The sequence below is a fragment of the Dunckerocampus dactyliophorus genome, chromosome 17 (genome assembly GCF_027744805.1).
Source record: "Dunckerocampus dactyliophorus isolate RoL2022-P2 chromosome 17, RoL_Ddac_1.1, whole genome shotgun sequence".
In the NCBI taxonomy this organism is placed as follows: domain Eukaryota; kingdom Metazoa; phylum Chordata; class Actinopteri; order Syngnathiformes; family Syngnathidae; genus Dunckerocampus; species Dunckerocampus dactyliophorus.
Window position 1 is genome coordinate 5,707,125 of NC_072835.1, and position 16,195 is coordinate 5,723,319.

The 16,195-nt window shown below is 37.7% G+C and overlaps 1 protein-coding gene across 1 annotated transcript in view; it reads right to left on the reverse strand.

Moving 5' to 3' along the window:
- Nucleotides 1–14,458, reverse strand: part of ror2 (receptor tyrosine kinase-like orphan receptor 2) — a 73,330-nt gene extending 58,872 nt beyond the window's left edge. The window contains exon 1 of the mRNA XM_054757624.1: nt 14,263–14,458. Within this exon, the coding sequence (XP_054613599.1) occupies nt 14,263–14,344 (82 nt within the window). The 5' untranslated portion in view covers nt 14,345–14,458. The remainder of the gene's footprint in view (nt 1–14,262) is intronic.
- Nucleotides 14,459–16,195: the final 1,737 nt, after the last annotated feature.

Below are 16,195 nucleotides of genomic sequence, written 5' to 3' on the forward strand. Positions count from 1 at the left end.
ACGTAATTTCTGGTGTATAAGCTGCCACTTTTTTCCTCACGCTTTGAACCCTGCGGCATGTACAGTGATGCGGCTAATTTATGGCTAAAAACTACATTTCCCATGATGTCTAGAGTACAGCTTCAGGAAGTTAGTGACGTGGACGAGTGAAGTGGAAGCTAATATCACGTTATGAAGTCTTATGCAGCGATCGTGTTTTGATTTGACACATCTTAAGTTTGAGCAAGTGTAGCATTATTACAGTTTTTGTTTGGACTGCTCGGACCACCAACTGTCCACTATCACCAACGGCTTTGGAAAGTCTGTACTAATGCGTGATGAAGAGGACAGTTCAAGCTAAATAGCTAATTTGACTCAAGACAAAAGTGACTCTGAGAGCGACAACGAAAGAGAGAGACTGACAAAGTGTGTGACGAAGGAATTGTGAGGCTATTCAATTGTGACGCTGAAGAAGACGACCTTAGTGGTTTTAGTTCCCAGGAGGAGGAGGACGATGACGTGATGAATGACTTTTCTGGTAGGCTACTGTTTAACTAGTCATGGTACACACACCCTGTTCTGCACTGTTTGGAAAAAAGCATTTATTTAACCAAACGTTTATACAATCTTTCTGTGTACTAAATATCCCATGTTACAACGTGCACACCTGTGGTTTATAGACAGATGCGGCCTATATACTGTATGTACAACTCTTGTTTCCTCTTTAATCTAGTGGGTGCAGCTTATATACCGGTGCGTCCGGAAATTACGGTACATTGTTTAACATTACTAGAGCCCTCTATACACAGTATGAACTAACACCCTTATAGTCAGCTTTACAATCGTATTACTCAATATAGTAATAGTGAAAATCATAGAATAATGACATTCTGCAATGATAGGGACTTTATGGTACTTGAAGCCAGTGTTCATTTACAGAACATGAATGTTTTTAAACCACCCGTGTGTGTTATAAGTGTAAGACTGAATGACTACGAGTCATTAACCACATTCCTGGGGTTTTGTTAAATATGAAATAAATACATGCAATAATGTCACACATTTTTTAATGGCACAAGACCAAAAGCTCTGCTTTAATCATCAATACACAAACACTGAAGCAGCACTAGTTGAAAATCTTCACCCAGCCTGGAGTTCTCCAGAAACTCCTTTAACATTTGCATGTGAATGAAAGGCCAAAACGGAGAGAAAAATATGCTTTTGAAAGTTGGTGTTGTTGGTGTGGACACAGCCTGAGTTAAAAGCGGGTGTGTGAGGGATCCATAATCAAACATCCACAATGCAAGAGCGCTTGTGAGCAGTTCCACATGCAGGGAAGTATGCGCCATAAAACACTTAAACGGGATCATTATGAGCAGACTCAACAACAGCGCCTGAGGCTCCAAAGATCTTTTGATGCAAGCATGATGATGGCCAGCCACATGTTCAGTCAACTCACTAACTCTTCCTCTGACAAACACGTTAGGTTGAAATGATCAGCATTATGGGGAAAAGCATGCTAAAACAAACGTTGGCAGTCTCACATGGGCTTTGACTCAACTTTGACCGAGGACTGCTAAGAGGAACGGACCCCGGATGTCTCACCTCACAGATGATACAATTTATGTGACACAACTCCGGAGATAACGCAACAACCTCCCATTTGAACAACGTTTAGCATGCTTGTATGTGTATTGTACGACAAGGCAAACTATTGAACCTGTAACATGCATTTCAAGTCAAAAGATGGCAGCTATATCACATAGGAAGCATTTCACATGTCGGACTATTAAAATACTACTAATTTACGTCACAGATGTTGCATATATGTTAAATTACTCATGGTAAATGTATTCCTTATTTGAAAAGAAGTCAACTTCTTAATGTAGCACAAATGTAAGTGGAATTGAAGCAAATAATATGTTCTACTATATATATATATATATATATTCTATGATATTATTCAATTACAGGACATTACATTAGAGTAATAAACAATCAATGAATCAATGATTAATCGATTATGCAGTTAAATCAACAACAACGTTGGTATTTGATTCATCGTTCGTTCCATTTTCTTCCACTTATGCGGATCCGGGTCGCGGGGCAGCATTCTCAGTTTCAGTAGGCAAGTACAGACTTCCTGGTCTCCGGCCACCTCTTCCAGACACCAAGGCCTTCCCAGGCCAGCTATGAGACATAACTGAGACATATTTCTTTGGGTGAGTCCAGCCACCCTACGGAGGAAACTCATTTTAGTTCCTTGTATCCGCGATCTCCGACAACCCAAAGCTCGTAACCATGTGAGGGTGGGAACACAGGTGGACCAGTAAATTGAGAGCTATGCCTTCCGGCTCAGCTATCTCTTCACCACGACGGTCCAATACAGCGACTGCATTACTGTAGACCAGGGGACCCATCGATCGTGAGCTACTAGCCCTCACCTCCGGAAAGCGATCAACAGGCACGCATTTTGTCCACTGACCACACCCGCACGCCTCAGTACTATCCAGGCAGCAACAGGCGGGCCCCAGGTACAGCAGTCGGCAATCCACCCTTTTCCAACTGAGAACCATGGCTTCAGATTTGGACGTGCTGAGTCTCATCACAGAAGCTTCACACTCAGCTGCAAACAACCCCAGTAAACGCTGAAGGTCACAGCCCGATACGCCCATCAGGACCACTTCGTCTGCGAATAGCAGAGATGAGATCCTAAGGCCCCCAAATTGTATTCCCTCGATGCCTTGGCTGCACCTACAAATTCTGTCCATGAAAATTATGAACAGAATCGGTCACAAAGGTCAGCCTTGGCGGAGGCCAAGGTTCACCGGAAACAGGCTCAACTTACTGCTGGCAATGTGAACCAGGCTCCTGCTCTGGTTGTACAAGGACTGAATGACACGCACCACCAATCCCGTACTCCCACAGCACCCCCCACAGGACACCACGAGGGATGCAGTCGAATGCCTTTTCCAAGTCCACAAAGCACATGTAGACCAGTTGGGGAAACTCCTATGTACCCTCCAATAACCTTGCAAGGGTGTAGAGCTGGTCCAGTGTTCCACGACTGGGACGAAACTCTACTACAGGAGGTGCAACGTGATTCATTGCTTTTTTTTCAGCCACTCAAATGTACCAATTGTTTGATTTTGTCCATCTGGAGCCTTACTGGAGTTGCAGTCCTACATTACATTACATTTTATTATATTTAGGGCTGTCAAAATTGAAGCGTTAAAGTAGATTAATCCATCATCCTTTTTAATCCGATTAAACATTTTAATGCAATTAACCCATCTGCAGCGCAGAATGGCTCCGAATTTACTCCCTAAAACATCTGTGGCAATGAATTTCAGGCAGCTTGTCCAAGTAGTGTTACTGTCTGGCATGTGCAAATGTGCAGTTGATGCCATAATGACAGGTGAGAATAGAGATTAAAAATGAATGGCATATTTGATCGCGATAAATAAAAATTAATCCACAGCAACCCTGTAATTAATCTGATTACAATTTTTAAATCATTTAATACAACTACTTTAACTTCATATAATTTTACATTATTTGAAATACTATGCTAACTAAATACTAATACAAACTATGAGTACCGGTACTGCGAAACAAAGCAGGTCTTTAGGAAAAGCGGTTCTGTTCTGGTAAGACACTCACACAGGCCGTCTGTCTTCTGGTTCATTCAAACTGAGCTGTGTCCATGGGAATGTCATGCACTGCTGTAATTAGTCCCAGAGCAGGGCTTATAATGAGTACCAGACCCACGACACGCTAACAACATTCAGCAGCATGTCGTTTGTCACCATACCGACACCTCGCGTCAGCAAGGGTAGGGGAAAAAAAACACATTTTTGCTGGGTTTGTGAAGTGAAGTTACATTTTCTGTTTTGTTCGTTCACTATTGCTTGTTTTTAGATGTAGATTAGCATGAGCATTAGCAAATGTGAGCAGCATGTCCCCTGAGAGGCACAGCGACATGACAAAAACAAAAGAATAAATGAGGCTATGTTCTAAAAGGAAAAATGGATGGATTTTTAGGTCCTACTGTACGCAAGGAGAAGGAATTTGGGGCGACCTTGTTTATTTCAAGTTTTGAAAATAATGTCCACATTACAGTAGGTCACACTGCACATACGCATAACAATGAAAATCACAACATGCATTCCTAATTACATCAAATAGTAAAAGTTAATTCAATTAAACTTTTAATTAAAATAAAACTATTACATTAAACTAAACTTTTAAATAAAATAAAATGAATTTAATTTAATTAAAAGTTTAATTTAATTTTAAGCTAAATTTAAGTAAAATAAAATCAAATTAATTGTATGAAAATTATTAATTAAATTATGTTCTATTTCACTTTACTTTTTACTTTTTCCCTGAGTTACTGACAGCGAGACAAATACATACTGAGAACCAGTAAGGGTTTTTTTGCATTAAAATACGTGCTAAAGTCGAGGCTCTACATTTCCACATACTCAAAAACTTTGTTACCAAGCAAACACATCGGCTTCCCCACTGCATTTTGGGTCAAAGCATATTTGTAATCCAGTCGCTGTTAAAAGTCCAATTTTCAGTGTCTACTTTTGGTTATTTTAGAGTCGATAGCACTGTATTCGTCAAAATGTGAGCCGTCTTCTTCTCCTGTTGCTTCACTATGATGCATATGCCTTGCTGTTGCCCCCTACAGAGCGGAGGAAGTCCTGCATGAATGAGTTAGTCTCTAGTTAATCAGCGGTCCCCAACCTTTTTGACCGGTTTGTGCTCCCACGTTGTTTTACATTATATTGTTATAATTTATCTCATTCATCATGTTTGGTGTAAAACTAACAACATCACATTAAATGCACAAACAGGTAGTGTGCTAGCATGAATTAACTTGAGGTTGTACACTAACAAAAATGCACAATAAGGTCATCCAAATTTACCTTTAAGCATTCCCACATAGTTTCAGCATTTGTCCCTGCCTTCTCCTGGCCTGTGTTTTCTTTTGGCAGATCCCCTTGAGCGGGCTGGAGGCGGGAAGGCTGGGCACACCTGAGGCTGATTGCTCGTCCCCCATTTTGGCTGACTGCTTGCAGCTGCTGGTTCTTTGTTCCTGCTCAGCACTCAGATTGCTATTCCTAGTTTTCGTATTAGGCCGGGTTAGCCCAGCTGCCTCCCAGTTATCCAGCCACCTCTTTAGCGACGTTTTTACTGGTTCATGGTGTTGTTCTTTATTTTGCTTTTTGCTAACACCATTGCCTTCTGTTTATGCATTGTTTTTGCACTCTGTTTCAATTAAAAACACTTAAACTGCTCCACGAGCTCTCTGCCTCTGCGTCTGGGGTCCAAACTTTCACAAGAACGTCACAATTTGAGACCAAATATGAGGTGAAAGAAAAATGGGAAAAATACAGTACGCTAGTCTATCAGCAGTGTGGGACGGGTGGGACGGGTCGCTGCAACAAACAACATATACATGCTAAAACTAGGGATTTGCAATATTTTTTTAAAACAAAATAGTGTCTCATATTTCCAAAATTGATGTCGTTATTTACTAATGTGTATTTTTTTTTATCACCTGACCGGTACCGGTCCGTGGGCAGGGCCGAACCGGGCCGCGACCGAGTGGTTGGGGACCCCCGCTTTACATGATTGGCTGATGTTTGGCGGCACGCATGAAAAACATTTTTAGCTTGTTTTTAAAAATGCTTACATTTGTATTACTGGATTAATTTGTTATTTCATTTATCTGTATATATTTATTTATGAATAAAATAGAACTTTTTGGTATGGATAGTCCATGTGGTTTGCTTTGACCAATACAACCTGAAATCCATGTGGGGATGATGATGTTCCATCGTGTGTATGACGTGACAACCACACTCCAAGGAGGGCAGGCAGCACAGAGACGGCTTGAACGCCACTCTGAATAAAGGTGATAATGACAGGGTGTGCGCTCAGACACACATGCTAGAATGTGTTTTACAAACCCCTCAAGGCAAAAAGCATGTTAACAACAAAAAACTCAGTTTGCAGTGTTTGTAGGAACTTTCTGTCACGTCCATCACGTCCCACCAGCGAATACCGCAGACTGACTGCTGTTAAACACGTCATCTTCACCGTTTTTATTATACTTCTTCAACTTTGCTTCATTTACTTCACTGCATTGACTACTTTTCATTGTATCAGTGTGGTTTCCTTTGTGTTGTCCCATGAAAGGCAGAAATGTTATACTGTGTACATATCCAATAAATACTGTGTATATCTACTGTGCCTTTCTATCGCAAGAAAAATGGTCCTGCTGGAGGTAGGGCCAGTACATACAGACCCCTCGCTCAATCTTTGCTAGCTCTCTCCGCTCTATCACACTGAGTCTTCTGTTCAAGTTTCTTCCTTACAGGGAAGAAACCGCCGCTGCCAAAGTGCTTCCTCATGCGGCTTTCAGTTGGTTTTAGTTAACGTGAGGAGCGTGGTCATGGACCTGGTCCATGTGGAAAGTGCCTTGAGATGTCCCTCAAGTATTATATATAGAATATACTTATAGTATACCAAACAACGTTATTGTTTTTTTAATACATAAAAATGCGAGTGTGACAAAAAAAATGATTTCATGAAAATAATTCTATAATTTAAAAGTGTATTATTATCATACAAAAATGTATTACTTAGGAAATATTACAATTATAAAAATAAACAAAATAAAAACATATATATTAAAATGAATACATTGCATTTAAAAAGATGGAAATATTCATTTATATTGTATTTCTTTTCATAACATATATTAAATTGAATTGTTTCATTTAATTAATAATTAACAAATCACATTCAAAAATACAATACATTTCAAAAATAATTACAACTGTAAAAATACTGTAATTTCAAAAAATAGTTATTTCTAAAATGAACACAATCTATTAAATTGAATAATGTAATTTAAAGGATTAAACTATGTATTTATATCATTTGTTCACATTATTTAAATTGAATCACAATGTTTAATTTAATTCATATCTAATTAAAACATGACTACTTTCAAAATAATTACCATTGTAAAAATAAACCTAATAATAATAAATAATAAAATAACGTTTATTAAACAGTATACATAATAGAAATAAAAACATAAATATATTAAAATGCATTAAACTAAAAGATGCATTTGCATTCTACATATTAAATTCCAATGTTTAAAAGTAATAATTACAAATAAATACATAAAAACGGCCTCTCGCCCAAAGTCAGCTGGGATAGGCTCCAGCATACCCGCGACCCTAGAAGATGGATGGATGGATACTACAAATAAAAACATATACTACATTCAACATATTTTTCAAAATTAATAATATAATAATTTATTAATTAAACTAAAAAGATGCCAATTAAGAAATAGATATAAAAAAATAAAAATGATGTTATATACACTATAATAAAGTAAAATGTGAAAATTAGGGATGCTCCGATCAGGGTTTTATGCTGCCCATTCCGATACTGATCATCCAGGACTGAAAGTGGCTGATACTGATACCGATCACATTTTTCAATGTATTTATGATCAGTGCTATCGGCCAGGGGTGCCGTAAAAAGGGGAAAAGTCAGGACATTTCCAAGGAGTCTTGACTGTATTGACTGAGCGACGTGATTCTTTTCATGGGACCCAGAATTCCTGGCTGCACCCCTGCTACTGGCTATATCATACGAAAAAAACAAAAACATATTTTACTTCATGCTTTAAGAGGACATATAGCACAGGTGAAACTTAAAGGAGACTTTGGATGTGAGCGTACATTGGTGGAGCTCAGCAGGCCTTCCACCGCTGAGAAAGGCTGGTCATCTCATCCGTCCATCCATCCATCCATTTTCTATACCGCTTCTCCTGTCATCTCATCCGATTAATTCAACTATTTTTGGGGTTATTAGCTTAGCCTTCTGACTGCCGCGCACATACGGGCGAGTGTTGGCCACATGGCTGCATTAGCTGCCGTTTGGGTGATGATGACACCGTGAGCCTGCAAAACTCACCACACTCCGCCAAGTGTTTCTTCAAATGCCGGATTAAACTAAAGCTTTTTAACATGCTACCCCACCGAGACAGTTTTCGTGGCATGTGTCGGAAGGTAACTTCCACGCGGCAGACGGTATTGTTTTTGTTTTGGCACGCCTGCACACTGTGGAGGAAAGTGGGGGGAGGAGACGTTAGTTAGGGCAAGACGGCACATGCGCGCAGTGATCGCTGCGAGCTGCAATAGTACTAGCCACAGGTGATCGGCTTTTGTAAACTGCCTTTTCTAATATGCCAATCACATGATTTTTCACGGAAATTGGGCAATACTGATTGGTGGCCTTTATATACCTTTTTTATCCATTATATTTTTGCCAATGCGTCCAGACTTTAGGGACACCTTGTAGAAACAAAACGGACTTGACTTTGTCGTGCTGTCATTCATGTTTACCAGTGGCTTAAAAATAAATAAAAGGTCTGACTCTTGGAGGAAAAAAAAGGTGCTTCAGTGTAAACATGAGCATCAGGCGCATAAGAGGGTAAATGACAGTATGTCCGACTGTGGCCTTCATTCATTCAAAGCACTTAAAGCGTCACCCCCACTCACAGCGAGCCATGGCAGCACTTTCCTGAGAAGACGCTTGTGTTTGGCACGTCAGTTAGCACATGTTCAACATGTTTGACTCATTCATTGCTGCTACAACTCAATCCTTGTGACCGTTACCGACACACATCCTCAGTCTGCTGCTGCCGAAGCTTCACATGGAAGGCTTTCTTCACCTCCAGCATGCTCGTACTACTTGATTTGCATTTAAGAAGAACGTCGTATTTATACTTACTTGCCCACACCTCGCAGGGAGGATTTGCGGTACACAAAAAGGTGTCAAGTTGAGTTCCTTCAAGCATTAAGCACAACAAGCTCAAGTCTGCTGTTTCTTAAAAAAAAGATAACAGTAGCGTTGATGGAATGAAATGAATTGTTTGCCTTCCTTTTTCCTGGTAAATTGCAGGTGTGCAACAGCTGGTGCTTTTATAGCATCCATGTCCTTATAAGGGCATGAGACGTGAAACCATACACGGAACTGGAGCATTGTCATGTCCTTCTCATGTCTCATGTCCGACCCATCTCCAAAACCTTGCCTTCATCCTGTCTGAATATAAAATAATACCATTCTGCTTGGCATAGACTAAATACTATATCAATTATCACTTTAATAATATGTAAGAAAAATGAAAAAAGAAAATGTACACAATTTTAACTGAGAATAAAGATGAAATAAATAATAATTACAAGAAATAATAATACCGAATAAAGATTAAAAAGAAAAAAGAAAATGTACATAAGCAAAAATAAGTAATGAATAAATTACTTTTAAACAAAATAATGAATATAATAAATAGAAATAACTCTCAATAATATGTAAAACAAAATGGAAACACAGACTAAATATTAAATTAGTAATAATTATAATAAATAATAATAATACCTAATAAAAATGTACAAAATTTTAACAGAGAATAAATAATAAATTAATAAAGGATAATTATAACAAATATAAATAATTATAATAAATATAATAATACATAATAAAATGTAAAAAAATAGAAAAGAAAAGAAAATGTGTATAATTTTAACAGACAATAAATAATAAATAAATTATAATTATTGTGTATAATAATAACACATAATAAAATGTCAAAAATTAAATTTACACAACTTTCACAGAAACTAAATATATAACAAAATATACAAAATATACGCCTCAAATATAAAATGTACACAATTTTAACAGAACAACAAATATATACTTAATTATCATAATAATAACTAATAAAAATGAAAAAAAGAACATTTAAACAATTGACACCATAATATGCAATATAATATACAATATTTATCAAATGTATAGTATTTCCTCAAAAAGAATTAAAATAATAAATATCTTAAAAAATTGACTATGTCCAATAATATCGGCCCACCAATATTATCAGCCCGATATTGGCATAAAAATGTAATATCAGTCAATATCGGTATCGTTTTTTTCCCTATAATGGAAGCCGATATGGCCCTTGAAGCGCCACGAGCAATATTGCTGTCGCCATAAGAGTCAACACGCAGCACATACTTGAGCTATGTATGCTTTGCTTAGCCGTGTTGGGGGGGCAGGACGTGTTGGCTTGTCAGAACACTGCTAATGGTGAGCTGGGTAGTTCATAGACATATACTTGTATATGCAGAGGCCGCATCGAGCGTTGAGCCATAGGTTAACGTCGCCGCCATATTGGATGCGGCAAGGTCGGAGCAGAGAAGATGCTTCTTCATTCATGTGCTGCAAACCAAATCCCAGGGAATAACATTTCACAGGTAAGACTCAAATTACAGTACCTTGGATAGTGTTTGGCCCATAGCCCATATAACATCGTTTTTCAGAGCGTAATTTGCAGGCCTTGTGGAAAACACTGGATTCCCACGCACGATTCATTCATTCATACGTCTATGGGGTAGCGCGAATGTAAAAAAAAACACGGAAATAGCGGCAGGAAGACGCAGTGGTTTGCACAGATATGTGTTAATTCCACCACAGGAGATTTGCCATGTTACACATATCGCTATCGGTATCGCTTCATATCGGAATCGGAAATTGAGAGTTGGACAATATCGGACATCCCTAATGTCAACCAGAACTTTTTAAATAAACCAAAACCTGCACACATTATACATTCTAGCGATCTAATGTATCTTATTTATGATGTATTGTGTAAAACGAAGACATGAATAACATCAAATTAAAAGCACAAAATGAATGCCGACCCAGCATCCACCAGTTCAAGTTCCAGCCCAGTTTTTCCAGAGAGATGATTACATCGTGTTTGACGTGTGTGGTAAAAGGCAGTGTTGCTAGCATGAATTAACTTGAGACAAATGTACACATTAACACTCAATAAGTCATCAAAACTTACCTTTATGCATTCCCACATAGTATCAGCATTTGACACCAAATATGAGGTGAAAGAAAAATGGTAAAAATACAGTAGTAGTCTATCTGTGCGGCATGAGATAAAGTTAGCACATGCCCAATGGACATGCGTCAAGTGAGACGGATGTAACAGAGAGAATCCGGCCACTCTTCAAAATAAAACATAAAAAAAATGAAATAATGGAAATTATTTTTTCTTTCTGTGCGGCCCGGAACCACAACTCACAACTTACACAACTTACAACTCGTGAGGATTGATCGCTCTTGCCAAATGACTAACACACTACTGAACATATCTGCACGTTGTTTGTTGAACAGCACGGATGTGCAGCACCATCCATTGATTCTTGGCTGAAGCCGTCACATATGAAGACCTCATGAGTCCAGCAAGTCGTCAACAAGTACAGCGCTTGGGGGGATGGTTTGAAGGATCCCTACAGGCTTTGGCTCTGTTTGATTACAGGGATAGCCGTGCGCTCCTTAAACACCCCCCACAGCAAAGGAAGGCCTCTGGCCTCATTTGAAGCCGCAGCAGCAGCAGCAGCATTTAAGTGCACACGTGTGAGTCATGCTGTGACTTACTGGTGTGCTAGTTTGACTTTCTACTCATTCCAGCTTGGGTGTCATTTCACAGATTTATTGCAACGTTTAGCTACAACGTTTACATGCACATTAGTTTGACCGGACTGAAGCTTTTCTGCAAGTGGGGGCTTTTCCTCCATGCACACATCCATCTCGCAGACACACAAACCCACACTCACACACCCTCACACACAACTCACTGACCATGCATGTCTTCATCTGGCTCCGTACAATTGGCAACGTAAATATATACACATATACGCCGGATGTCTCAGTTCCATCACCAATACAACGTGATTTAACGTCCATCTCCTAAATACAACGTAAACCTCATCCTGTGTAAAGAATACTGACAAAAAACCATACTGTCTTATGCCAGCATGACAGAATGCTAGCATCAACACATATATTATATTACATGTTATTTATTATTATTCATTTCTATATATTTTATTTATATAATATTTGTATTTGTACTTTTTTAATTTTTTCATTTGTTTTAACTGTTTTGAGACAATAATGAGTATTATTATATATATATATATATATATGTATATAAATATATGTGTGTGTGTGTAAACTATTTATAATTTATTGATTTATTTTAAAAATGATATACAGGGTGTCCATAAAGTCTGGACACAGAGGCAAAAAGACAGTAATACAGTAATTATAATTTTTTTTTTAAAGTATTTATTTAAATGTAATTTAGAAATCTAAATGTGTATGTTATACAATTCTTAAGAAAGTTTTAATTTACAAATTAACATGCATATTACATGCATACAAAACATATTGTTAAATATTTTATTGATTTATATGTACATATGTATAATTTATACATTTATATGCATATATTATACAATTCCTAAAAAAAAATTTTGTAATTATTTAATAAAATTGAATTACAACTTTTATTTAAATTGAATATATATTAAATTTAATTTTTTTTTTTAATTTACACATTTTTAAATTGAGTATATTTTGCATTTTACCTCTGTGTCCACATGTTTCGGATAAATATAGACATTTTTTAAAGTAATGTATAATATGTTTATATTATTATTATTAGTTTATACTTTATATTATTATATTATTTGTGTATACTGTATATTATATGTGTATACTGTATATTATTTGTGTATACTGTATATTATTTATACATATATAATATATATAATTATTATATTATATTATGTATGTATGTACATATGTGTATACTGTATATTATATGTGTATACTGTATAGTATTTGTGTATGCTGTATATTATATGTGTATACTGTATATTATTTGTGTATACTGTATATTATTTGTGTCTACTGTATATTATATGTGTATACTGTATATTATATGTGTATACTGTATATTATTTGTGTATACTGTATATTATATGTGTATACTGTATATTATTTGTGTATACTGTATATTATATGTGTATACTGTATATTATATGTGTATACTGTATATTATTTGTGTATACTGTATATTATATGTGTATACTGTATATTATATGTGTATACTGTATATTATTTGTGTATACTGTATATTATATGTCCAGTCTTGAGGGACGTGTCTCTGTTCCCTTGAATGCAAAGTCTTTTGCTGTCGAGTGCATCTCATTGAGATAAGAATGAAAAGAATTGCTTCTTGCACCACTAAAAAGAAGGGGGTGGGGGTTAAAGGGGGAGGGGTGGCCACCCTTCATAGCAAATGGTGAGAGCTGAAAGCAGGAAATCTCTGCTGCCCCGCACCACACACCCCCGCCCCGCGGGGAAGGTAAATGGATGAAGGTGAGGGACAAAGACGAGGCTCAGCAGGGGACAATTAACATGACAACGACACGAGCGTCCTTTAAGGCCTTGTGAAGACCACTTCCAAACTACAATGAGACTTCAAGTGGCAAAAGCACCTTCCAGGACCCCCACCTCAATAAGATCACCCCTCCCACCTCAATGACTCCTTCTCACTTGAGGAGTTCAAGCAAAGCTTTTGCTGCCAGGACACAGACTGAAACAATCACGCAACTTCAACAACACAATGTATACAAACCTTTCAAAATAGTCCAGTTACGCTTTTCAACAACTAAAATATTCATGTAACTACAAATAACCACAAACCATACTTTTGCTTTGCAAGAGTTCAAGCCAAGAGCTACATTTTCACAAAGGGACGATACATTTTTCAACATTCAGGATGCTAAAAGCCAGCAAGATCACAACATGTTAGCTTTGTGTCGTAGCCCAAAAATGAGCCTCACATTTAATGATTCAACTCATTAGTAAGACATTCGATTTTTACAATATGCGGGGGACAAACAGATTTGAATAAAGAGCTATTTTACACCAAATAAAATAACTATGTTTGTATTTTTTTGGTTTAAATCAAAGAGTAAATTCATATTATGCTATGCTATGCCATGCCATGCTAGGCTATGCTACAGTATAATAACTACTTTGTAACGTTCTGATGTGGTTTAATGTTGTAAATGGTATTTTTAGACCATACTCCCATCAGGGCCAATAAAGAATGAGCAGCTGGCCTCAAAAGGCCCCCCGGCCACACTTTGGCCACCACTGAGTATGCAGGACAAAGTTTTGTACAATCAAGCACTGAAGGAGTGAAGTTGCAATCACGGTAAATAAAAGTGACAGAAGAGACACGAGATCCAAGGTTTCTCACATGAAGCATGGCTCCTGCTCTGCATGAATGATGAAAAAAGATCTTACCGTAGCATCTCATGACGACACCCACAAAAAACATCCACAGCAAATTCCTCACGGAGTTTTTGGCAGGAAAAGAAAAGATCATTTTGTCCTCTTTCAGGAGCTTCTTGCCTTCTTCTGCCTTCCGAGTCAGCAGGCAGTCCGGGACGGAAGGAGTCCTGTCGGCTTGTGAGGAGGAGTCATGTCTGCTGGATCCTGCAGGACGAGCACGACTACCAGAACCCAGCAGAACCGCACGAGAGCCTGCGAACAGCACCCCCCCCCCCCCCCCCCCCCAAAACCTCACCAACAACACCGCAGTAGCAGCATGGCGCCATCTACTGGCAGAGCACAAGTTGTTATACAGTGGTGTGAAAAAGTGATTTTTTTTTTGCGTATTTTTCACACTTTTTAAATATCAATTTAAATATTAGTCAGTGCCAACACAAGAAGCTTTTTATTATTAAGGGAGAATAAAAATCCAAACCTGCCGGGCCCTGTGGTAAGAGCCATTATCCACAAATGGCAAAAACACGGAACAGTGGTGAACCTTCCCAGGAGTGACCTGCAGCCCTCACTTGCCTCAGTTTAAAAAAAAAGAAATCAGAAAGGGGGAAAACACGTTTTCACACCAGTGTACTTGTGTACTTATGGTGCTTGTACGCTTAGGTGCTTGTGTACTGCTGTACTTGTATACTTATGTACTTGTGGCACTTGTGTACTTATGTGCTCGTGTGTTTGTTGCACTTGTGTACTTGTGATACTTGTACTTACGAACATGCAGCGCTTGTGTACTCAGGTACTCGTGTACTGATGTGCCTGTGTATTGATTTACTTGTTTACTTCGCGATGTATGTACTTACAAAATTATGTACTATATACCGTAGTTACATACTTTTACTTTTTTAGTTGTGTCCTTATGTACTCAGGGTACTTGTGTACAAATTCACTATCTATTTGTTTACTTAAGTATTTGTGTATGTACAGTATGCAGTCGTGGTACTAGGGTTGTGTTACTTGTGTACATGAGTACGTACGTAGTTGTGTAATTATACAGTTTATACTTCTATACTATTGTAAATGTGTATTACTTTGATTGTGTACTTATGCATGTATTTACTTCCATACTTGTGTTCTTATGAACACAATGTACTTACTGTGTGTAAGAATATGTACTTGTGTACAGTATGTATTTAGTTGTGGTACTAGTGTTCTTGTGGTACTTGTGTACCTGGGTGTACCTTGTGCACTAATGTATTTGTGTATGTATGTATGTATGTATACTTGTCTAATTATGTAGTTATGTACTGGTGTGTTTACATACTTGTTTACTTATTGTGCGATACTGCAAATTTGGAATGGATCCAATACCAAGTAAATTCAAGGGCGGTACTGCAGATACGATACGGCTAATGATACGTTCTCCTTGAAATCTTTCAAGATGCATGAATGACTTTTTGGATTTGTCGATCGTAACTATAATCTTAACTATAATCATAATCAAAGAGGAAAGATTTTAGGCAAACAACAAACTTATTTCTAAAGAACATTTGCACATGGCAATATCAGACAACGTAACAATATCAACAAAATAATGCAATTTCCTTTTATTACGTACAAAAGTCAAAACTACGATTGGCTCTCATCCATATCCTTCAAAGTCCTCCTGTGCCCAAAAACGTATTCCCCAACTCTGTAAACGAAATACATGAATAGCACATACCCTCAATAATGTAACAATCAAGCAAATCAATCAAGCAAAAAAAACACACATAATTGTGAAAAAAAACACGGAAGACAGAGTGGTTGTTTCCCAACCTGATGTTTGCTGGTTGAATGGAAATACGAGTAAAGGCCCCATCAGGACTCGGCTACCAGCACTTCAGAGCTTCATGGACGACACCACCACTATCCTTCAGACTGCACCAACAGGTGGCTAAAACGTCTTAAAGAACAC